General features: G+C 38.8%; 1 protein-coding gene across 9 annotated transcripts in view; it reads right to left on the reverse strand.

Moving 5' to 3' along the window:
• The window catches only part of LOC127866516 (unconventional myosin-XV-like), a 153,295-nt gene that overhangs the window by 33,734 nt on the left and 95,401 nt on the right, over window positions 1–24,160 (reverse strand). For all 9 annotated transcript variants that reach the window (XM_052407080.1, XM_052407077.1, XM_052407076.1 and 6 more), the window contains 16 exons: window positions 22,984–23,065; window positions 22,254–22,387; window positions 19,909–20,007; window positions 12,773–13,008; window positions 12,418–12,587; window positions 11,330–11,609; window positions 10,135–10,786; window positions 9,443–9,631; window positions 7,523–7,805; window positions 6,462–7,048; window positions 6,007–6,133; window positions 5,446–5,657; window positions 3,290–3,425; window positions 2,197–2,318; window positions 1,582–1,697; window positions 1,181–1,322 (listed from right to left, as the gene is read on the reverse strand). In XM_052407080.1, coding sequence (XP_052263040.1) covers window positions 1,181–1,322; window positions 1,582–1,697; window positions 2,197–2,318; window positions 3,290–3,425; window positions 5,446–5,657; window positions 6,007–6,133; window positions 6,462–7,048; window positions 7,523–7,805; window positions 9,443–9,631; window positions 10,135–10,786; window positions 11,330–11,609; window positions 12,418–12,587; window positions 12,773–13,008; window positions 19,909–20,007; window positions 22,254–22,387; window positions 22,984–23,065 — 3,567 coding nt within the window. The remainder of the gene's footprint in view (window positions 1–1,180; window positions 1,323–1,581; window positions 1,698–2,196; window positions 2,319–3,289; window positions 3,426–5,445; window positions 5,658–6,006; window positions 6,134–6,461; window positions 7,049–7,522; window positions 7,806–9,442; window positions 9,632–10,134; window positions 10,787–11,329; window positions 11,610–12,417; window positions 12,588–12,772; window positions 13,009–19,908; window positions 20,008–22,253; window positions 22,388–22,983; window positions 23,066–24,160) is intronic.

Consider the following 24,160-nt stretch of genomic DNA (forward strand, 5'->3'; position numbering starts at 1 on the left):
TGTACAAATTAAACTTTAGGTGCAGAGTTGATTCACTTTTCTATTCCTTCAATACATGAGCTTATTTTAATTTGTTTCCCTTTGTTCAATTACCATTGTTTAAAGTGAACAGTGTGAGCTTTTATCAATGCATTTGTAACAGCAACAGAGAAGAAAAAATTTTTGCTATAAAGATATAGTGTAAATCCATTGAGTGTCATGAATCACAACACGCCACATTTTTTAATTGTGTGTTCATATTTTGGATGTGTTCATTTTTTTATGTTTCTATTAATTGTGCTAGAAATCAATCAGGCCTGAGAAGATTATGCATTTTTTGCATAGTATATCGATGCATGATTTTTATGGATAAAGCATGATTTTCACACAAAGGGACTAGGTATAAATACAACTTTTGTTCTAAGTGTGTTTGGAATGCCTATTATTAATGCATCAAAACCTACATTTGATTTCACTTGTAAATTTAACTTTGTGCGTGCCATGTTAGAATAAATAATACATTTTAATAATGTTGTAATACTTTTACTATATTTTGCAAAATGTGTGAATGATTATATTAATTTTATTGTTTATGATGCTATAAAACATTTTTTTCTGTTGATAAAGTTTCCCTTTTGTTTTTGTTAGAAGACATTGCTATGCACAATGTAAATAATTTTTAAGAAAAAAACACACAAATCCTTTTAATTGAGTGTAGTATGTGCTTGTAAAACTAATTAATCTCTAATTAGTCTGTTCCTGTTCCTTATACACCACTAAAATCCATAGAGAGAGTTGGCTGATATAATACATAACACGATATTAACTGTTTGGGAGGTAATTGCTGACAGAAATTGGATTTTAACTTATCTATTTATAGCCTCTGATTCTTTATGACTACCTGTGTGTGTAACTTCCAATCAACTATGACGTAGCATAGTTGACTATTTCAACTACCCATCTATATACTCTCCAGCAACACGTACATAATAAATGTTAATTGATTTTTTTTCTTCATAATCAAAATTACTACATTTAACATATTATTCAATTTGTATGTGATTTTGAGAACAAATGTAGTTAAACAATGGAAATCTCTGACATAAATGATTTAACAGTATTATTTTGTTAGGTGAATCATAGGCACTACTAGCTACAACAAACAACTATAAATACTACTCCACTTCTGCCCCTGTCTCACCATGTCACTAGCATGCAAGTACTGATCAATCATGTCTTTCATCTGTTGTGCCCTCTTGGTGTAGAACACATAGGACTTGTTCTTGGTGCTGATCTGGATGGATGTGCGAGATGGCATCACAACATCCACCACGTCCTCAAACCTGCAGTAGACATGTTTGATTTCCATCATGAGATACTCTCCATATCTGTGTTTTGTTTATTTATTTATTGTCTGAGAAAACTGGAATTAACCTTTCATTATTGATTTTGTTTATTTAAAGATATAATTCAGAATCTTTAAATATGTATATCCCAATTATATAATTTATAACAAAGAATGCATTGACCTTAGTAATAAGCTTAATTATAAAATGTTTGAAGATATTCATCCCATGATATGCTCTATGACTATACACCTACTTGATATGCTCTATGACATCCAGGTAATCCTCAACCAGACTCTTGATTCTCTGTACGAAATAGATGCCCGAATGGCTCACCCCTACGTAATGTACACCAGCTAGGTGGCCGCTTGACTGGAAACATGGCCCATATGACTTAAGATAAGCATATGAGGGCAATATCAACAAGCATATCAAAATGGTAAAAAAAGCTTTCTTTAAACAGTATTATAAACTTTGTTTATGCTACTCTTTATTACTTAAAGAACAACATTCCTGTAGTCATGATAAAGGCATAATGTACATGGGTTCATCAAAATATGTTTGCCGAAATTTGTCTTCAAAAGGTGCAAATAATATATCAGAGTTATTGTACAACATGTAGAATACGCGCTACAGGAAGTGTGGAATATTTGAGCCTCGCTCAGTGAAAATGGGGTGTCATCGCAGATAAGCCTCTGCAGTCCGCACAGGCTAATAACGGACAAACCTTCCATTTTAATTTTATTTTTCCAGTTTAGACAGAGTGTCGTCCCTGATTAGCCTGTGCAGACTGCATAGGCTTATCTGGGACAACACTGTATGCACATGCATAAAACCCCTTATCACACAGCAAGGTTCATTTACAGCTTACCGCCACTGGGAAGAGCCTGCAGAAGTAGGTGGGCCACTCCTTGGCCGTATCCACGACGATACGCTTCACCTGGTTCTTGAAGGAGCCCGACAAGTAGTTCCCGGCATTGATACCATGGCTCTCTGAAAGGAAATCACAAATATATGAGCCTCGCTCTGGGAACACTGGGCTTAATGCATGTGTGCTAAGTTTCATCCCCGATTTGCCAGTGCATTCCGCACAGGCAAATCAGGGACGACACTTTCCGTCTTAACTTAATTTTTGCAATGAAGAGACTTTCTTTAAAAAAAATTCCATATAAGCAGCAATGGTCGTCCCTGATTTGCATATGTGGACTGCACATGCTAATCTGTGAGGACACTTTAGGCACATACATTTAGCCCTATATTCAAAGAGCGAGGCTGATATTAAGTTAAATTGTGAGTCTTGAAGTCTAAGTGATTTCAGAAAGTAGAGTCAAACTGTATATATTTTAATTTAATAATACTTTAGTACTTTAAATATTATTTTGAATATTTTGAATGAGACTTTGACTACAGCCAAGACTAGAAATGTGTGACATGAATGGCTTCATTTATTTGCAAAAAAAAACAAACCATTACATCTCCGCAAACAAAAAATAAACCCAAAAGATGCGGCTTTCAATATAAACATATGCCCTCAGTGAAAGCAATGTGAGTATTGACTCATTGGCCCATTTGATAAGTGTAAGTCCAAAAGTAGGTCAATGTCAAGGTGAACATGAGGTTTGGAGGTATGGATGTGTAGATAAAATCAATGAAAGTATCAAAGCTATATAGCAGGCAGTATTGATGTTAGACAAAGTTTGTATTTTTTGAGTTAACAAAGATTTTGACAACTCTGAATTAGTCCAAAACAAGGTAAACTTCAAGGTGAAAATATGGTCTGGTCATGTAGAAGCATTAACAGTGTTTAAAGACATTTGACTGTCACTATCAATGTTTTTTAGGAAGCATCACTGATGGTATACGAAACATGTTATTTTGTGTAAACCTTGTAGTGATGGAAGAACGAACAAACGAACCAACATATAGGCATGACTAATTTAAGATGACACAGAAAACATGCGTACCCAGCATGCCCCTCATCTTGATACGGTCGTCCTTGCTGATGCGTATGCAGCCGTTGTTGTACACATCCTGTACCACCTGACAGTAGATCAGGTGTAGCGCAAGAGGGTTTTCCAGTCGCTCTCCCGGAACAAATACCTGTACATGCACAAAAACACATGCAAAAAACATGTCATTTAATTTCGTCATGAACTAACATTTGTAATTTAGTACCAAGACTCTGTATCACTTACCTAATAACATAAAGCCTCCTGCAGGCATACAAATCATGACAATATTATGAATTAGCTATCTTCAAAAGTGAGAACCATTTTCAGATGTTTGCTTGTAAACAACAAAGGTTAATTCCGTGATTTCAGAATCATGGTAACCCAACAAAGTTGTACTGTTTAATCATTTATGTCAAGAGATTTCAGTTGTTCAACTACATTAATTCACAAATTGACACATAATGTGAATATCATGTTAAATTGAATAAGCTTGAACAGATACTAATTAATTTAAGTCAAATAAACAATTGTTGAATTACGTGTTGCGGAGGAGTACATTTATGAATAATTTAAGTGGTGCACTATGCTCTGTCTTAGTCACATGGTATATTTAAGCGGCACCAATAGTTATTAAGAATTCGAGGCTATAAATAGATCAGGTAAAATCAAACTACTGTCCTCAATTACTTCCTCTAACTGTTAAGCTTAATATCAGCCAACTCTCTGAACGGATCTTACAGGTCTGTGTCGAGCAGGAACATACTATTCACATATTAATAAGAAACAGTCACCTGTAACAAGCACGTTAGTTTTTTTCTTTGTGGTTACCTGTTAACCATTAGTTGTGATTTTTTTTTAAGTTTAACAAAATGAATAGCCTAATTTAAAATCTTTTAACTGCTTTTAGTCTATGCAATACAACCTTATTTTTTAAGCATCTATTAGTACATCATTATTTAATACCAAAATATGTTTATTTTATATGTATTTATAATATTAGAATATTAGAAGAGTGTGGGGCTTATGTACAGATACATTTGGATGTTGAAAGTTTAATACATCATCGCCTGTCTGTAGCTTAGTCTGGTTTCCAGTGCCCGATTGATTTCTGACCAATACATCAAGAAGTGGTTTTGACTCTTTCATTTTAAGCTTTTCAATTTAAAAATGGCAAACTAAAAGAATGTTGGGTAATTGCATGGGTGATAACAGTACATAGTATACTGCACATTAGTGTTTTTTCTTATTTGCAACTGTGAATTAATATGACATTGAATACAAGCTTATTAATATTTATTCTATAGACAAAGACAAGACAATGAAAAATGGATCAAGATGTTTGACCACTGCAACCCACTTTAATGTTCTAATCGCTGATACAAATATTAAACGCACCATAGTGAAGTTTCTGTCAGAGTATGAATGAAACCAAAGAGTGCTCCAATGGCAACACCGCACTAATACCAAAGTACAGTTCAAAAGGGCAGTCTGTATCATGACTACCTCATTTATAAGTTCAATCTTGCTCACAGATTTTTCCCCCCAATCTTTTCATTTATTATTTGTTTGTGTAACATTGTTTGTTTTGGTGATATTTATACACAAAGGTTTAGTAAAGCAAATTTCTTTCATGAAATTGCATTCGCAGTGTAATAGAAATCTGATTATATGGCAACATATTTATGTATATTTATGTTTTGGTGATTGCAAAAAATATGTATTGCTAGTCTAAACATGTTTGTATTATTTGTAGTTAAGTTATCTCTTTTGCAATCATAGGATGCTAAACAATTCATTCTTGACATTTGCATTTCGACACATTCTCAATAAACTCGAATGTGTTGTTTTTTTAATCTGTGATTAATAGGAATGATTATTTTTGTTAAATAAGTAGCATCAAATGCCATGCAATAGCGAACAACAGCAGTGCCTTCATGGCTTTGATAACTAACTATTCAGCTGCATTATTAAAACATCTGCAGCAAATTTACAGACATTACTGTCGTGCTCAAGTAACAATCTTTACAAACACAGATATAAATGTGAAAAGCTTAGAATGTAACTTTTTAATATTATGTTTCATCAACTTTAATTGTTTGCAAAAAATCATCATTAACAACCCAAGTATTCACTATAAAAAATAATGTCTACATGTCCAGTGTACTGACCTCTTTGCGGACATGCAGGGTCCAGGGCACATTGCTGTATGTGAGGAAGGTGTCCTTGTTCTGCCTGTGCAGCTCGGTGTTCACCATCTCCAGGGACCGGTAGTCAATCACCTCGGGCTCAGGGGGCTGGGGCACCTCCGTCTGGGTGTGGGTCTCCACGATCACCTGGGTCTGCTTCGCGTGCTGGATTTTAGGGGCCGGTGGTGGGGTTTCTATGTGGAAACAAATAATATACGGCAAGGAGTAAGTATAACACTGCTGATTTAAGCTTGATTATATCAAAATAATTACATATTTGAGACACACTTTCCATTCTTTTTTCTGTAAAACCAGTACTTGACAAGTTTTATTCAAATCGAAAAATGAAAGCAAGAAGTAAAAATTTTCAAAAAATTAAGATACCATAGGAAATTGAAGAAACTATTCCCTTCAAACGTTAGGGAGCAAAGTGATATTGACAATTTAAATGATTTTCCTTATTGAGCATCTTGAAGCATTCTACATTGTTAAGGAACAAATATAAAACATTTGTATTTATCATATTTTTTTTATTGACTCTACCTATTCTGGGTGGGGGAGGTGTGGGTGGTTTTTGCGGGGCAGGTTTAGGGGCAATCTTCTGTTCCAGCAGCTGCAGTGTGGCCAGGTGCACCGTCTCAGCCAGCTGCTGCTTCTTCTTGGGTGGCTCCTGATATATCAGACAGTTGTGAGAAAAGTGTTGTCCCAGATAAGCTTGTGCAGTCCCCACAGGCAAATCAGGGATGGCACTGTCTGCCTAGACTGAGTATTTATTTAACTGTACAAGAGGCTTCATTTAAGCAAAAGGTGTCCTCCCTGATTAGCCTATGAAGACTGTATTGTACATGCATATAACACAACATACTTTCAATGAGATATGTGCTGCTTAGAAGTTTAAACTGTTACAAAGACTTAAATTTGTTAAGAGTGTAATGGATTAAGAATTGTATTTTCCATTATAAATTCTTATGACAATAAACTCCTAATAATGCTCTGACCTTCTTTGGTTCCACTCTAGGGGTCTCCACTTTCTGTGGCTGGGTGGGTCTCATCCTCTCATCCAGCTCCCGCTGTACTTTCTCATCAATCTCCAGTCTGCCCACCTCCCGCTGTAATTTCTCCTCCTTCTCCGGGGGAGGGGGCCACACGACACGCCCAATCCTCACGGTGCGGGCCCGACCCTTCTTGTCCTTGAATGTGTACGTGCCCTTCTCCTTGTCATACAGCTGCGGGTGTTCTGGAATGGGAGGAGGGGGTGGGGGTGCAGGAGGTGCGGGTGCCATACGGGGGGTGTCCTGGAACTGCATCGGGGGAGGGGGTGGGGCGTGCACAGGGGACACAACTCGCTCCTGAGGCTGACTGGCGCTCACAGTTTCCTTCTCAAAGTGCTGTCGGAACTTGATCACCCTTCGAGCTCCCCCATTAGTTGTGTCTGTATGCTCCACTGTTTGGAAGGTGACTGGCCCCTGTTTGACCACAGTACTCTGGCTATTGACCACAGGCACTGGGGCGGTCATACGGGCCTGCATTCCCTGACTCGAGAAGGTTGACTGAGTGCTCTCATTGGGGAAAAATGCCCCACTCGCTGAAAAACCATTACTGAACATAAGTACCAATTTCAGTTTATTGTAGTAAAAAAAAATGCTTTTATCGAACAGACTTTCAACTTGAACCTTTTAAGAATTTAACTACAATCATAGTATAATAATATTGTTTTATTCACCGAAATAAATTAATGCCACAAAATGTTCAAATTTCTATGACTTGTTATGGAAATAGCACTGCAGACACAATCAACAACAGAGCCTCATTCTAGGAAAACTGGGCTTAATACATGAGCATAAAGTGTCATCCCAGATTAGCCTCTGCAGTCCCCACAGGCTTATCTGGGACAACACTTCATGCTTTATGATAATATTCGTTTCAAGGAAGTCTCTTCTTAAGGAGATTAGCCTGGACGAACTTCACAGGCTTATATTGAATGACACTTTACACAAATGCATTAAGCCCAGTTGTCCAAGAACAAGGCTAAAATATTCATTGTTCATCCATCTTTTACCTTGTGGCATACTAAAGCTAGCATTCACAGAGGATGGAGCCATCACTGGGTGCATGACAGCCTGTGACGGCCGCTGCATTTGTTGTTGCTGTTGTAGAGCAGCTTCAAGCAGGCGTTGCTGCTGTAGCAACTGCGCTAGTTGTTGTTGCTGCAGGGAGGTTGCATACTGGGCCTGACTGGTTTGCTGGGCCTGCTGCTGCTGTTGTTGTTGCTGCTGTTGCTGATAGGCCTGAAGAAGGGCTTGTTGTTGCTGTTGTGCCTGGGCCTGCGCTTGAGCCTGTGCCTGGAAATCAACAACAACATTACCAGTCCTCCAGAAGGTGAATATTTACACAATAAGATTTTAAAACAATATACAACAAGAGTGCCAAACTGTCACAAGATACGCCCGTTTGAAGGTTTTGAACACCATGCTCAATGATTACAAAGCACTAAGTGACCTCGAGACCTAGTTATTGACCCGGCATGACCCATATTTGAACATGACCTAGATATCATTTAGATGTAACATCTGACTAAATTTGGTGAAGATCAGATGAAAACTACTTCAATTAGACAGTGGCACCATGCTAAATGCTTGAAATGCACTATGTGACCTCGTGACCTCATTTTTGACCCAGCATGACCCATATTCGAACTTGACCTACATATCATCTAGACACAACTTCTGACCAAATTAGGTGAAGATCAGATGAAAACTACTTCAATTAGAGAGCAGACACCATGCTAAATGCTTGAAATGCACTAAGTAACCACGTGACCTAGTTTTTGACCCGGCATGACCCATATTTGAAATTGACCAACATATCATCTAGACACAACTTCTGACCAAATTTGGTGAAGATCGGGTGAAAACTACTTCAATTAGAGAGCGGACACCATGCTTAATCCTTGAAATGCACTAAGAGACCCCGTGACCTAGTTTTTGACCCGGCATGACCCATATTCGAACTTGACCTAGATATTGTCTAGACACAACTTCTGACCAAGTGTGGTGAAGATCGGATGAAAACCATTTGAATTAGAGAGCGGACACTGCTGTGGACGCCGCCCACCTGCCAAGGGTGAAACTATAATAGGTCCCGTTATTAAAAACGGGCCTATAAAAAGAGTTCATCTTGATAGAATTGAAGGAATCTTTTCCAACCTCATTCTCAAATTATACATAAAACTGAATAAAAACAAGAGCTGTTTGTGAAACACAATGCCCCTTCTACGCTTTGAAGCCATATATTTGACCTTTGACCTTGAAGAATGACCATGACCTTTCACCACTCAAAATGTGCAGCTCCATGAGATACACATGCATGCCAAATATCAAGTTGCTATCTTCAATATTGCAAAAGTTATGACCAAGGTTAAAGTTTTGGGACAGAATGACAAACAGACAGGCCAGAACAATATACCCCCGATCATTTGATGCGGGGGCATACAAATAATTAATATTATAACCTCCAAGGTCAGTGCTAGCACTTTGACCATCAATCTAGATATCTATACAGACTTTTTCGTTTTGCCAATATAAAGCCATTTCAAGCAATAGTAACAATTCCCAATCCTCCATCATCACCCAACCCCACTTGCATTGGCCGTTTGCTGGATAACCATCTGTTAAGACACATTTTTGAAAACTGGGCTTAATGCATGTGAGTCAAGTGTTGTCCCAATGCAGTCCACTTGTAGCCCCCCATGCTTATGCAGTCAACAGAGACTAATTAGGCACAACACCTTCCACCTACAAGAGATTTTCATTTAGAAGAGACTTTTTTAAACAAAAAATTCCATAGAAGCTTAAAGTGTCCTTCCTGATTAGCCAGTGCCAACTGCACAGGCTTGTGTGGGACAACACTTTGCGCACATGCATTTAGCCCAGTTTGCCCAGAATGTGGTTTCAATCCTCTTTTACCCCACCTCACTTACATAGGCCTGCATCATAGCCTGTTGTTGGGCTACCATCTGTTGCTGGGTGAGGGACTGTGCAACCATCTGGGGTTGGAGACCCGGGTTGGAGAGATTGAGGGTGGGCAGACCCCCATTCATCATGGGAACTGGCATCTGATGCTGTAGAGGGATGTTGATGCCCCCATTAATCTGCATCCCTACAGCACCCTGAGAAAAATGATCAGCATTATATTTTAGTTAGAATTATATTTTAATTTTGTATCAACAATATTTTTAGTTTTCATCTTTAAATTACATTTTGTGTGTTTTTACCTATTACATTTTTAAAGCTTTAATATTGAATAATTGCTTACATTTAATTCATAGCAATTTAGTTTTATACACCACTATGTTGTTTTACAAAGTTGAGATATGAAATGGTAGAACTGATTAAATTGACAATAAAATGCAAAAAGATCCAATGTGTTTTTATATGATCTTTGATGATATCAACAATGAAATGAAGTCATCTCAATCATAATGACTGTGTTGTTTCCATCTACTCAGATGCCGTGAAAACAATTGTTATGGGTATGTTCTACCACAAAATCAAATGTTCAAGACAAATAGTTACATCAAAAGTCTTATATCAGACATTGTATGAAATTCCATAAAAATAAAATGCAAAGAAAATTTTCAATATTTCACTAATACGCAATAACTTGTCTAACCTGTTGATACTGTGGCTGTGGAATGCCATCCCCGCCTCCTTTCAGCCTGTTCTCCACGGACCTCGCGTCAGACAGCCCATCCACGTGCTCATTGAGGGCGTTACTGAACACATCCTCCACCCAGTGGGACCAGTCAGAGTGGCCTGTTCCCACGGAAACGTTGTCCACATCGCGCTGAGTCTTCCTCGCAATTTTATCTGCAGCCCCACCGTGGTGCGCACTGGCTTTTGTCATTCTCAAGTATCGCTGGTTGATTTTCGTAGGGCTGATATCTTCTTCATGTATGACGTTGTTGTAACGCCTGTTCAACTGCGTCTGTGAAAGGTCCCTACTGGTATCAATATCACCGTTACTGTAACCGTTTCCGTTGGTTACGGCGTACCCGTTTCCTATTGGTGGGCTGGGAGCAGCCTTGCGCTTTGTGTACCTCAAGTTCATCTTGCTGTCTGAGAGTCCATCCACATTGACCCCCTGGGGTCTCTTGTTCAGCACACTCGTCATGGAGAACTCAACCCCGCCCCCGTCGGATACTTCTCCGTTCACAGTACGCTGCTTGATGCTTCGCTGTTCAATCTTCGTGATATCGATCTTCAGAGGTTCTGGCAACTTGCCAACCATTACCATGTGCCTTTCACGTTCAGGATTATGAGGCCTGGAATCGAAAAATATTAACATAAAAATCTAATTTAATTTTTTTACTTATTGCAATTCAAAAAGAACTGAACTTCAGATCACCTTTATTGGCCATAACTTGTTGAAGGTCAATGGGAACTAGCATATACATGTATTAGATATATATTGAGGTTTAAGCAGGTAAATATTGTATATGAAGACATCTGAATGAACAATTCCATAGCAGCTACAATAGTTTCATCCTAAATTCTAGAAATATCCAAGTGAAAAAACATAATATAATCAACATGATTAAACATTGTTTTCATGTATACAAGCCTTTTTTTGGAAAACTGGGCTTAATGCATGTGCTTAAAGTATTGCCCCAGATTAGCTTGTACAGTCAACAGGGACAACACTTGCCGCCTGGACTGGATTTTTGTTTAAAAGGGACTTCCTTTAAAATAAAATTCCACAAAAGCTGAAAGTGTTGTGCAGTCTGCACAGATAGATCTTGGAAAACACTTAAAGCACAAGTATTTCACAGAATGTAGTTTATACAATAATTCTCCTAGTTACATACGATTCACTATAGAGGGCCCTCTGCATGCTGTGAGGCTCTCGGGACCTGTCAGAAGACACGAGGAAGTACGAGCGGCAGACGGGGAAGCCTGGAGAGATCTCCATCTCACTTATCAGGTCGAACACGTAGTCGTATCCCATGAGCTCGTAGTAGTCGCGGTCCTCCTGCAAAACCACTGTCCAGCCCTTGTTGTTGTCACGGAGACCACGAAGGTTCAGCAGGTGCTTGCAGAAATCCTCGCCCAAAGTCCATGACTCTACATGGCCAATCATTGTGGCGTCTAAGGAATGAATAAGAGAATGTCACCAATAGAATTTAAAGATGAATACAGGACAAAGGACACACATGCCTTTATAAGGTTTTCAAAATGAATTTGTTAATGCCACATAAATACTCAAAGTCAACAAATATGTAGTAAAACAAGAGATTGCCAAGTAATATGGTCCCCTACCGGTGAAACTCCACCATTGTCAGTATTTTTTTATTTTATTTTTATATATATTTATTGCCATCTATCCATGTTTCAAGTTTCATAAAAAAATATGAAGAACTTTTAAAGTTATCGCAGGATCCAGAAAAGTGTGACGGACTGACAGACAGACTGACAGACAGACGGAGTGCAAACCATAAGTCCCCTCTGGTTTCACCGGTAGGGGACAATAAAGATAACTGATAAAAAATCAGTGTTCCTTATAGCAATAGCCAACATTTCTATGCTAGATGTGGTCTGGTAACATTGGTAACAATGCTCATTTTTATTTTTTGCTTCACAATATATTCATAGTGAATTTCCCGCAACAATATCCAGACATTTACAAGCAAATGCTTCAGGCAGCATCGGAAGCACAACAAAATGCTTAATCAGACATTTGATGAAACCATTATTATATAAAAGAACAAACTTGCAATATTGAATAAAAATTAAAATTTAACTAACTTGTTGTTTTTTTTCAAAATATAAATCTAATTGCAAATTTAATTGCTAATAGAACTGAACCTTTTATACATGTTTATGTTTATTTTTATTATATCACTTGTCATGATTTCAAAATCTTTTCCAAAACCTCATCAGACTTCACATAACTTACTGTCAGCAAAGCGCACTTCGAGCGCCATGTTGGCCTTGCGTTGCGCAGCCCGCCACTCTAGCAGGCAGGGCGGGTAGATGCGGCACAGCTGTGGCTCAATGCTGCCACACTGCAGGGCTTTGTGCTGACAGAACCACTTGTAGCCCCCCATGCCAACATCCGACACATACCTTGATAAAATGAGTTGCGTTCTGAGAAAACTGGGCATAATGCATGTGCGTAAAGTGTCGTCCCAGATTAGATTTGTATGTTAAAAGTAATGTTCATTTTATTATAAAGTCAATAATAAAATATTTAATAATATAATATATACATATATTATCATTGAGTTTGAATGCCCATGTATTCGACATACTTCAGCAGGAACTTGTACAGGTGCTGGCTGGGAGGGAAGGCGGCCAGGCAGTGAGCCATCAGCTGCCAGCCCCTCTCTGCAGGCATGAGTTTCTGGTTGCGCCAGGTCTGATTGACGAGCTGGCAGTAGATCTCATCACGTAGGCCCTCGTTCTGCAGACCGAGCTGCACGATGTAGTCTGCCATCGCCTTCTCCTTCTTGTCCCCCAGTGTCTGGTCATACATGTACTTCAGGATCTGGAGAAGATGCATGTGCATATAGTGACGTCCCAGATTAGCATGTGCAGTCAGCACAGGCTCGTCACAGTCAGCACAGGCTCATCAGTGACAACACTTTCCGCTTTATTGTGTGTACATGTACTTTGGGATCTGGCGAAAAAGGTCAAACACCATTAAAACAAATTTTTTAAATAAAATTAATTTTAATTATTAAATACTTACCTGTTATCGTATGCTTATACTTTCCAAGGGGAAATAACTCATCCGGAATTTTAACTGGGAATCCGCCACCTCAATACCGTAATACAGGCCAGGTTAAACATAGTGCAATGCAACCTAGCCAAAAATCGGTAACCAACCCTCAATATTCTTTCAATATATATACAAAAATATTAATCGAATAGCGGGGTGGGAGGTGGGACTTACCGATAACAGGTAAGTATTTAATAATTAAAATTAATTTTATTTAAAAAATTTGTTTTAATGTCATAAATACTGACCTGTTATCGTATGCTGATTTTGCAGCTGCGGTGGGAAGGTTCGTATATATTTTCCCAACACAGTAGAACCCATAAACAGGGTTATCAGCTAATGATATCAAGTAATCTTCGTTAAAACGGTATTAATTATGACTTCTCGGACAGAGTAATATGTCTATGTCTTAAAGAAGACACTACCGTTAGTGAAACCACAACAAGCCCAAACGTATACAAATTGTATTGTTGGCACTTCAGAAAACGAAGATAAAAAGATGACAAGGTGGTCGGATTCCTCCAGTAAACAGCTTAGAGCACGTCAAAAAGTGGGGTGTGATTAATATATGCCCACAAAAACAGACAGAGCTCTTAATTCATGCGGTCAGATCCTAAAAAGGAATGAATCCTTAGATAGGATAAGATTAACTTTCCTTAGTCGAGGTCTAACCCCGAGAAATAGAAGCCGCAGACACATCTCCCCCCCCTTTTTTGGGGAAATGAAGAGTGTCTTTGAGAACCTCGAATGGACTTCTGACTAACACTGCTGAGATAGAACTTCAAAGCCCTGATTGCCAAAAGAAGTTTATCCTCATCTTCATGACTACCAGTTTAAGAAAACTTGGAAACTTGAAGGTAGAAGCCATATAGAGGACTTGATATTAAGCAAGGAATCCTGGCTGACACAACAAAGTGAAAACGACAATAGATCCAACTGGAATTGGTCGTATTCAACAGAAAAAGCATGAATTTCACTTCTCCGTATGGTAAAAGCCATAATAAGAAGGAAAACCGTCTTAAAATTATATTGGAACTGTTAATAAGCCTGATGAAAAAGGTTCATAGGGAGCTCATTAAGCATCCCAACATGTTACACAAGTCAAAACCGCTTAAGAAGGTAAAGGAACGAAAAACATAGTGTTGACGTTCCATAGTTTGGATCAGTTCCAAAATAGGTAAGACAGCACAGAGTTGCGATGACTTACACAAAACAAGGTATACGAAAGCATAATCTCTATCCTTTGATGAAGAAAAGAACAAATTTCTTATCATCAAGAAAAAGATGAGAAAAACCTCTATGTATCTAGCAGAGTGATTAAGGTAATAACTATGCTCTCAATTACCCAGTAAAAAATGAATTTCCATAGAACCTTTATACAGTTCTGATGGAATTATCCTTGCACAAGTAACAAGGATTGAAACTCTAACAGAAAAACGTTCTTCTGTAGAGATAACTAAAAGTTATTAATGGCCAGACATGAAGTGGCACATGTTTGGATCAGTAAAAATATGTCTCAGTGAGATATGATATTTGACCTGTGAAGAAGTTTCCTGAAAATAATTGTACAGGAGACTTAAAAGGTCGTAGAACCATAATCCCATGGTTCATTAAGTATATTTCATGAAATTATGGCAAAAACTCAGTTATTGCAAAAACTCACCAAGAAGGCAAGATATTCCAGTTTATGTCAATGGACGAATGTATAACAATCGCACACCCTGCTGGATCGATTTCTGTGAACTGCATTGTTGACGTTGTTCAGCATACCGGTATACACTGCGATATACGATCGCATAACGCTAATACATGTAACTAGCGTTTGATGATAAACAACATTCTTTGATATACTATGTACACCATGCGACTCGTCTGCAACTTCACTGCCGCGCATGCGCAATTACATTATTGAACCCAACGGAAAAATAATTCGAAAGAAAGAACTGCAGGACAAAAGGTCCAACAGGGCGTTGAGACGAACTGGTATGAGAAAGACGATAGAGAAAATTTGTTGTTCTTGCAAAGAACGAATAAGTTCCTGATTTCCAGTTACAAGGAGTGATAATATGATCACCTCCGTGTCTGTAAGTAAACCACGACCGATGTGTGATAGTTGAAACCATCACAAAGGAATCGTGAAAATGTGTTGTAAATGAAAAACAGCTAAAAAGAATTTTCGCTTTTCAAGATGTAGATGTGCAGGTGATATTCGTTAGGATACCACATAATTGAGAAAATCAAGATACGTTGTTCTATGTGATCGTCCATAACCTTATCTGCTCACATCTGTATAAGATGTAAGGAAGGTTGTGGTAGAATAAACTATATTCTTGCCAAGATAATCTTCTAGTCTAGACACCACTGAATAGTGGTAAATAATGACAAAAAAATGGAAATCTGTGTCATTAAATAATCCCGAGATTAATACAATTATCTTAAAAATAAAGCTGAAACGGACGTAAGAAAAGACGTCTCAGCAGAAGGACCGGTGACCGGACCGGTAAATACCGACCGGTGACCGGAACCATTTGTCAAGGATGGGTGGGCAAAGAAACCACGGCAAGCCGAACTTTCCCACTCCAAACACACTTGAAAATTGGTAGAATAGGACAGTGTTTAACACTTATAAGTTTATGACCTATCTACAGAATATAGCCTCTTCTTGAACCAATAACAGGCGCCTTAAAATCCTGGATAATACAGGTCGCGAAGTCATCGATTTGCGAAGTACGGAAATATGATTGATAGTGGTACCTCCGGAATCGGAGGTGTGATGGCAGAAAAAGGTGAAAACCCTAGGGGTAACCTTAAGCGGGTCCACGCTTGCCGGTAGAATGCATGGAAGTCTTAAATTCTGACTTGATTAATCCATTTACTTCAAGACTTCTAACCTGGACGAATTCCGAAAGGAATACGACCAGTTATAGGAAGACGGCCTGTTATGGCCAGAAGTGTAATAGAAGAATAACTTTAAGATGAGGTCCCTCCAGATCCTGGGATCTAAGATCTGAGTTCAATAGGTCCTAAGCCATCTACAAGACTGTAACCGCTATGCGGTCAATCTGATAGGCAATCCTATGTATCAGAACTCTTGTTGATTCCAGTAGCTTGAAAATATGCACTGCCGTAGGAGCAATAGAAAAGCAGAAGTCGATACAAATGTCGTCTTGCTAATCCTGTTAGCGTCATTAATGTGTCCCAACTGTTCCGTGACACTGACTGCAAAGTCTGTAGCCGACAGGTAAAGGCGGTTAAAACAATTCATCCTTCGGGTCTCGAACATAAATTAATAGAGGTCAAATAGTAATGTTCGACCTCAATGCTAGTCTCCGAGCCCACTTCAGCCGATCTATCTGCAAGACCAGTAGTCTGCATGTAGCCGGTTGAGATAGAAGTACAAATAACAGATATAGCATGATTTGGTAACCGTCGCCAGTAGAACATTTGTATTGAAAAACACAAAAAGTCATGTAGATTGTTGAATCCATAAAATATAGTATTCAATACAATCATAGCCAGGGGTATACAACTATGTAATGTAGACGATACCCGTGATACTAAAAATTGACCGATGAAAACACAGTGGAATACCGGTAATTGGTAAGTGGTGACCGAACCGGACCGGTCAATGACCGGTAACTGTAGCCCGGTGAACGGACCAGTCATAATATGACCGGTGACGTTACCAGTTAAAGACCGAAAAATGGTGGAATCCATATGGTCTGTTATCAATGTCAAGCACTGCTCGGAAAAGAAGATCATGCCAAAAAAATCCAATCCGATGGCGATGAGACATCACTTATTCTGACCGGTGATCAGTGATCGGTGATATGACCGATGAATGGTGACCGATGTCCGGTGATCGGGACCGGTATAATATAACTGCGTCAGAATGGAAATATCTGGTGCAGAAGAATGACCATCCACGAAGTCATCTGATAATGTTAACCGGAAAACAACGGTAGATTATCAGTATTAATAGGCATAAGTGTCCTTGTAGTCGTAGTGGAGAAAAGAACAGCTTATCCCGAAGCCTGAATGTTAAACGAACTAGTGTTCGTATACAACTACGGCTCGGTGACTGCAACATGTGTGGATGCCATAAGAAGAACCATCACACGTGGAATGGAGACATGATATTCCTAATGGAATAAAATGGAGAACGTCGATATGACCAGTAGGTTCATTAACGCCTACGTGAGAAGTGGCGACATCCATATAACTTCGATGCCGAAATATTGTTCGGCTACGCTGGAAATATTGTCTTCTACAATATTGTCTCCGTGAGCATTGACATGATCGCTTACGAGCGTATCAACGCCAAGAACTGCTCAATGAAGGAGAGGTATGTTCGATAAATATCCAGTGGTACTCAATGCAGTCCGCTGATGTCTACGTGAAGGTTGACGACGTCCTCGTTTCCTGCGATGTCGAGATCTGGATCGGCCGAGATGTGGATCGGCTGCGATGAGACCGAGATCTTCTAGAATAACGTCTCCGTGAGTGACGACGTGATCGCTTACGAGAGTCGCGACGATGAGAACTGCTCGACGAAGAAGAGCGTGTCCGATGTCTAATCCTTGATAAGGACGATGTATTCAACGAAGAATAGGAGAAAAATTTCAATGAAGAAGACCGAGTTCTTCTTCTTGACCGTGTTGACCGGTGACCGGAGCGGTGATCAATGACCGGACCGGTGACCGGACCGGACCGTTGACATGACCGGACCGGTGACATGACCGGACCGGTGACATGACCGGACCGGTGACATGACCGGTGACCGGACCGGACCGGTGACATGACCGGTGACCGGACCGGTGACATGACCGGTGACCGGACCGGACCGGTGGCCGGACCGGACCGGTGACATGACCGGTGACCGGACCGGTGACCGGACCGGTGGATCAATGACCGGACCGGTGACCGGACCAGACCGGTGACCGGACCGGTGACATGACCGGTGACCGGACCGGTGACATGACCGGACCGGTGACATGACCGGTGACCGGACCGGTGATCAATGACCGGACCGGACCGGTGACATGACCGGTGACCGGACCGGCCGGTCAGACGTCGATCAATGGTCCGTGATCAACGTCCCCGGTGACGTACCGGTCATATCATGACCAGTGTTGTCACCGGATAATGACCGTATGGCGGATGCCAAATGGTCCGGCATTGGTCGATGTCCTTGACCAATGCCATCGGGCAAAGACCGGCTGACGGGTGTCGCCATATGGTCTGATGTTGACCGACTGTCTAAGAGACTTAGCATAGTATGGTCGCGATCGTGCCCGATACCCGGTGACTGATACTGCAACTATCATCCATGATCTGCGAAGTCACCGGGTATTTATCCACTCTTGTTTCTGCGACCATCATGTAGTCGAATATATGAAAAACAAGAGCAAAACATATTCAACCATAAACTGGTCACAGACCAGATTATCATACGGCACATAAAATCATTATTTGACCATAATGAAAATTATAATAATACTGCCGTAGATCATAAATTAAACAAAAGTTTAATTCAAAACAGATGAAAAATAAAATGACGATCAATTAGATTGTCATACGGAACGTTAAAATCATTATTGCACACAATGGCAAATGATAAACAATCTGTCAATAGAAGAACACGCTTTGCACGATCTCGTAACACATTAGAAGAACATGCTTTGCACGTTCTAGCAATGTATTAGAAGAGCACGTTTTGCACGTGGTCGTTCGCGCCTGAAAACACCCAGCATGGTAGAAATAAACCATTGTTCGATAAAAACAAGCATGGCTTACCTTTTACAAATGAAACAAAATCCATTAAATCCACACAAATTAATCCGAATGAGAAATAAAAAGATAAATAACACAATTTATCTATTCAAAACCCCAATCAACCTAGTGAAAAACAATATTTTAATTCAGAGCCGTAAAAGACACGTATACACCTGGTTGATCCGGAAAGAATATTGAGGGTTGGTTACCGATTTTTGGCTAGGTTGCATTGCACTATGTTTAACCTGGCCTGTATTACGGTATTGAGGTGGCGGATTCCCAGTTAAAATTCCGGATGAGTTATTTCCCCTTGGAAAGTATAAGCATACGATAACAGGTCAGTATTTATGACATTAAAACACAGGATTTTGTGTAATTAGGCCAAAAGTGTTGTCCCTGATTTGCCTGTGCAGTTTGCCCAGGCTAATCCAGGACGACACTTTACGCACATTCCTTCCATAATTAAACCTTTACCAATCAGATAGGCACTGGATTTGTTGTCCCTTAGAAAATCGAATTCAATTTAAGACCTTTCTTACTAGATTCAACATTTAAACCCTAAGAAACTCATGAGCAGCAAAAAACCTGAACAGACTGGGAGTTTTGTGTAAAAGGAAGTGGGAGGAGCCTATTACACAATGGTTGCTGTTTTTTGAAAACATTTTGTTTTCAGATGCATTTTATTGAAATTTAATAATACTAGAAAAATTCTGACAACATTTTAAATTGCCACAATTTATAGCATAATTTATGCACACAACATAGAAAAGCAATTTTATTGTTAATTTTTTACACATAACTAAATTACTTAATACATGTTAAAATTAACAGATAAAATCAATTATATATATTTTAAACGTGAAGTGACCGTGTAAGAGCATGATGACCCACCAGTTTGTTGACAGCCAGTGCCAATCGGTTGTTCTGCTCCCCCTGTACATGGGTGAGGGCAGAGTTGATGGGCTCCACCTGCACACCCCACTCTGGGCTCTGGAAAACACAAGTAGGCTGAGTATGAATTTTCATTTAGGGGAGACTTCCTTTAACCCTTAACCACGTAGATTCGTGTTTTAACGCATTTATAGTCCCTTAGAAATTTAAATTTAATTTAAGACGTTTCTTACTAGATTCAAGTTTTAAAGGCTTCATTTTCAACCCTAAGATACTGTTGAGCAGCAAACAGCATAGAACCTGAACAGACTGCAAGTTAATGCTTTTAGACAGTTGAGTGAGAAACAGATGCAAATGATGATATATGTATACAATGAATGCTCTAGTTTATAAGTCAACCCTTCATACTGTATGACAGTCTTCAATATCCTTGTATCCATGCAAATGCATTATTTAAATAAAAGGGAAATTACTTCTCAATGCTTGATGTATTATGTAATGAGAGAATTAATGACCTCGCTTCTGAGAATCATCCATTCTAAACAAATGTTTAGAGACTACTTTGCAAACCATAAATAAAACAGTCAACCAATGAAAAGCTTCAATATTTCAAAGACAACTGCTCCATTTTCAACATGGTTTCATGGACATTTAATAACAATACAAGCGAATTCCTTGCATAAATCCCCCGCCAAATGACCTAAGGAGCAAATATCCTCATATACAGAATAATCCTAGTATAATAATCAAGTGTAGGGTAGTTGTTTTTATGCATTTTAATTCTCCTCATTTATATCTATACACTCATAAAGTTTCATGCTAAAATCTTGTAGCTTATCTAAGATATAGCCCTGAAAAGCAACATCATTAAAAAACAAGAGATGTGTTTGTCAGAAACACAATGCCCCATAATGCGCCACTTTTTTTTATATAACCTTTGACCTTGAAGGATGACCTTGACCTTGACCTTTCACCACTCAAAATGTGCAGCTCTGTGAGATACATATGCATGCCAAATATCAAGTTGCTATGTTCAATATTTCAAAAGTTATTGCAAAACTTTACTGTAAGGTTTAAGTTTTGGGACAGAATGACGGAATGACAGACAGACAGGCCAAAAACAATATGCCCCCGATCATTCAATCCGGGGGCATAAAAAGTTATGAAAATTTATGTTTTTTATTTTTTTACCTTTGACCTTGAAGGTTGACCTTGACCTTTCACCACTCAAAATGTGCAGCTCCAAGAGAAGTAAGTCAGAGATTGAATGGAGAAATGATTTTTTTATTTTTTTATTTTTTGACCTTTGACCTTGAAGGATGACCTTGACCTTTCACCACTTGAAATGTGCGGCTCGACGAGATACACATGCATGCCAAATATGAAGTTGCTGTGTTCAATATTAAAAAAGTTATGAAAATTTATGTTTTTTATATTTTGACCTTGAAGGTTGACCTTGACCTTTCACCACTCAAAATGTGAAGCTCCACAAACAGTAAGTAAGAGATTGAATGGAGAAATGAATTTTTATTTTTTATTTTGACCTTTGACCTTGAAAGATAACCTTGACCTTTCACCACTCAAAATGTGCAGCTCCACGAGATACACATGCATGCTAAGTATGAAGTTGCTGTGTTCAATATTTAAAAAGTTATGATAAAACTTTAACGAAGGTTGAAGTTTTAGGAAAGAAAAATACGATGATATTTGACCTTTGACCTTGAAGGATGACCTTGACCTTGACTTTTCACCACTCAAAATGAGCAGCTCCATGAGATACACATGCATGGTAAATATCAAGTTGGTATGTTCAATATTGCAAAAGTTATCAAACTTTAAACAAGGTTAAAGTTTTGGACAGAATGACGGACAGACAGACAGACAGGACAAAAACAATATACCCCCAATCTATCAATCCGGGGGCATAAAAAAAGGCCAATAACTCTTATTTAAGAAAGTATGGGGTTATGGTTCTTGTGCAAGGATATTCTCCTCATTGATATCTACCCTATACACACATGAAGTTTCTCTGCCCTGAAAATTTTCATCAGATATAAACAACAATGGGCAATAACTCTTATTTAAGAAAGTGTAGGGTTATGGTTCTTGAGCATGGCACTTCTTCCCATTGCTTTCTACACACGCATGAAGTTTCATGTTGAAATATTGCATTGTATCTTAGATATAGCCCTGAATAGTTACATCATTTATAAAACAACAAAGGGCAATAACACTTATTTAAGAACATGAAGGGTTATGGTTCTGAAGCATGGCACTTCGCCTTTGACAAGGAATGAATAAAGCATTGTGCGCAAGTATGAATGCCTTGTGATTTTAGAACCCACCTTGAAGTAAGCGTTGACATATTTGCTGAAGGCATGGCTGTTGACATCGCTAGGGAGACGATAGTTGAACTCCATGGGAACCACGTCCCCAATCACTGATATAATGTGACGATCACTGTGTACCGGCCGCCAGTCTGTAACAGACATTGAAGTATTTGTACACAGAAGTATCAAATTTAATTGTAAGCACTGCAGATCTAAATAAGGAAAGTCCATTATTTGGTTGCTATGTGATAATTTTTATTGTGAATTTTTCAAATGTTCTTTGTTGTCAATTCTGTGAAGTAATGATGAATGTAGCCGGAGTAACAAATGGTTTTGAAAAAGGAAGTTCCTTTAGATACAACACATTTATACAGCCATTAGATCACACAACAGCTGTTTATAGAGAGTTTGAGGTGAAAAAATTGTATTTTATATGAGTTGTGGCAAGCAAAAAAGGTTCTTATGCTGCACAATCTGGTTAGGAGTTACAGTGTCTGCTAATGAGACATCAAAACCTTGCATGACTTTACAGCGCGCAGGCTGCGCTACTGCGCTGGCTGGTCTGGAGCTATGCTGTCCGTATATGGATAAGACCCATTTCTGCATGACGCTGCTAATATTTATTGTAATAATAACACACAATTACTGGTTTAAAGCTCAACGATATAATTCAGCACAAGCAGACAGCTGTACACCAGCTGAATCTTGTATATACTCAGTAAGATTATATCTGAAGGCCTCCTACCATCCAGTTTGTTGTAGACAAAGGCCAGCTCTCCTGGGATATCCAGGTTTTTTATGCTCGCCTCTGCTCGCAGAAGCTTCTCCTGAAATAATCACAAAACATGAACAAAACAAACTTGAAATGGATCTTTATACACTGTAACTCCAATATAATGCTGTGTATTGTCATGCTGTGTTGTCATCCGCAAATACATGCATATAAACTGAATCGAACGATAACAGTATACATACCGCTTTTCTAATGTGCAGATTTATCCGATAATCCAATATAATTACAACATCACTTACGAAAAAATAATGTTTAACATTTATGACAAGAAATATGTTTACGAATTTCGTAAACAAATTCATATGCCTACGCCATTTTTCAGAAAAATAGTACAGTGCATTATGGGACACAGCTTTCATTGGACGAGCGAATTTAAATTTAGATTGAATGCAATACGATACATGTACACAGAAATATTTTATTGCTCTATACGCAGCATGTAAAAAACGTGCTTTCCGTGGACTATCTGATAACGGGCACAAATTTAAGTGCATCTCTGTTAACCATTACACTGCGTTAGCATGTAAATAAAACGCAGGATTTTTAAATTTCTTTTTCGTAAACCTACTGAAACATTAAACACACACACAGATATTTTTATTTATCAAGCATGTGTAGCATATAATAAACGATAACACACTTACACAGGCATAGTTTATACAATGAAATACAATACACAATAAATACAAAACATAAACGGGTTATCGTTTTAAATAACTTTAATTTGATAATTATTCCGCTTAGCACTTGCCTTATTGAAATTAGCGCACTGAACAGCTCTGATAGGGAAAACATGTAATAAACACGGACTTGCGAGTTTTCACTCCTTTATGGCATTACACAACAGATTAACACCAATTAGCTGTCGAGTGTCGTTTAACCTCTAATCGATTAAAATCAGTTAAACCGACGGATAAAGCAATCAAGCTGTGATCGCCGGCTTCTTTGAATTTTCTAAAAATACATGAAGTTGCATAACAAGGATTTGAATCAGAAATGGAAGGTTGAAGAAAAAACGGGATCCAAGGACCCCCCGCGTTATATTGGACACAGCGTTATAACGGACCACACTATATTGGAGTTACAGTGTATTTGCTACACATTAGAATTTGACAAAATTAACCTTTAC

The sequence above is a fragment of the Dreissena polymorpha genome, chromosome 2, assembly GCF_020536995.1.
Source record: "Dreissena polymorpha isolate Duluth1 chromosome 2, UMN_Dpol_1.0, whole genome shotgun sequence".
Lineage (NCBI taxonomy): Eukaryota > Metazoa > Mollusca > Bivalvia > Myida > Dreissenidae > Dreissena > Dreissena polymorpha.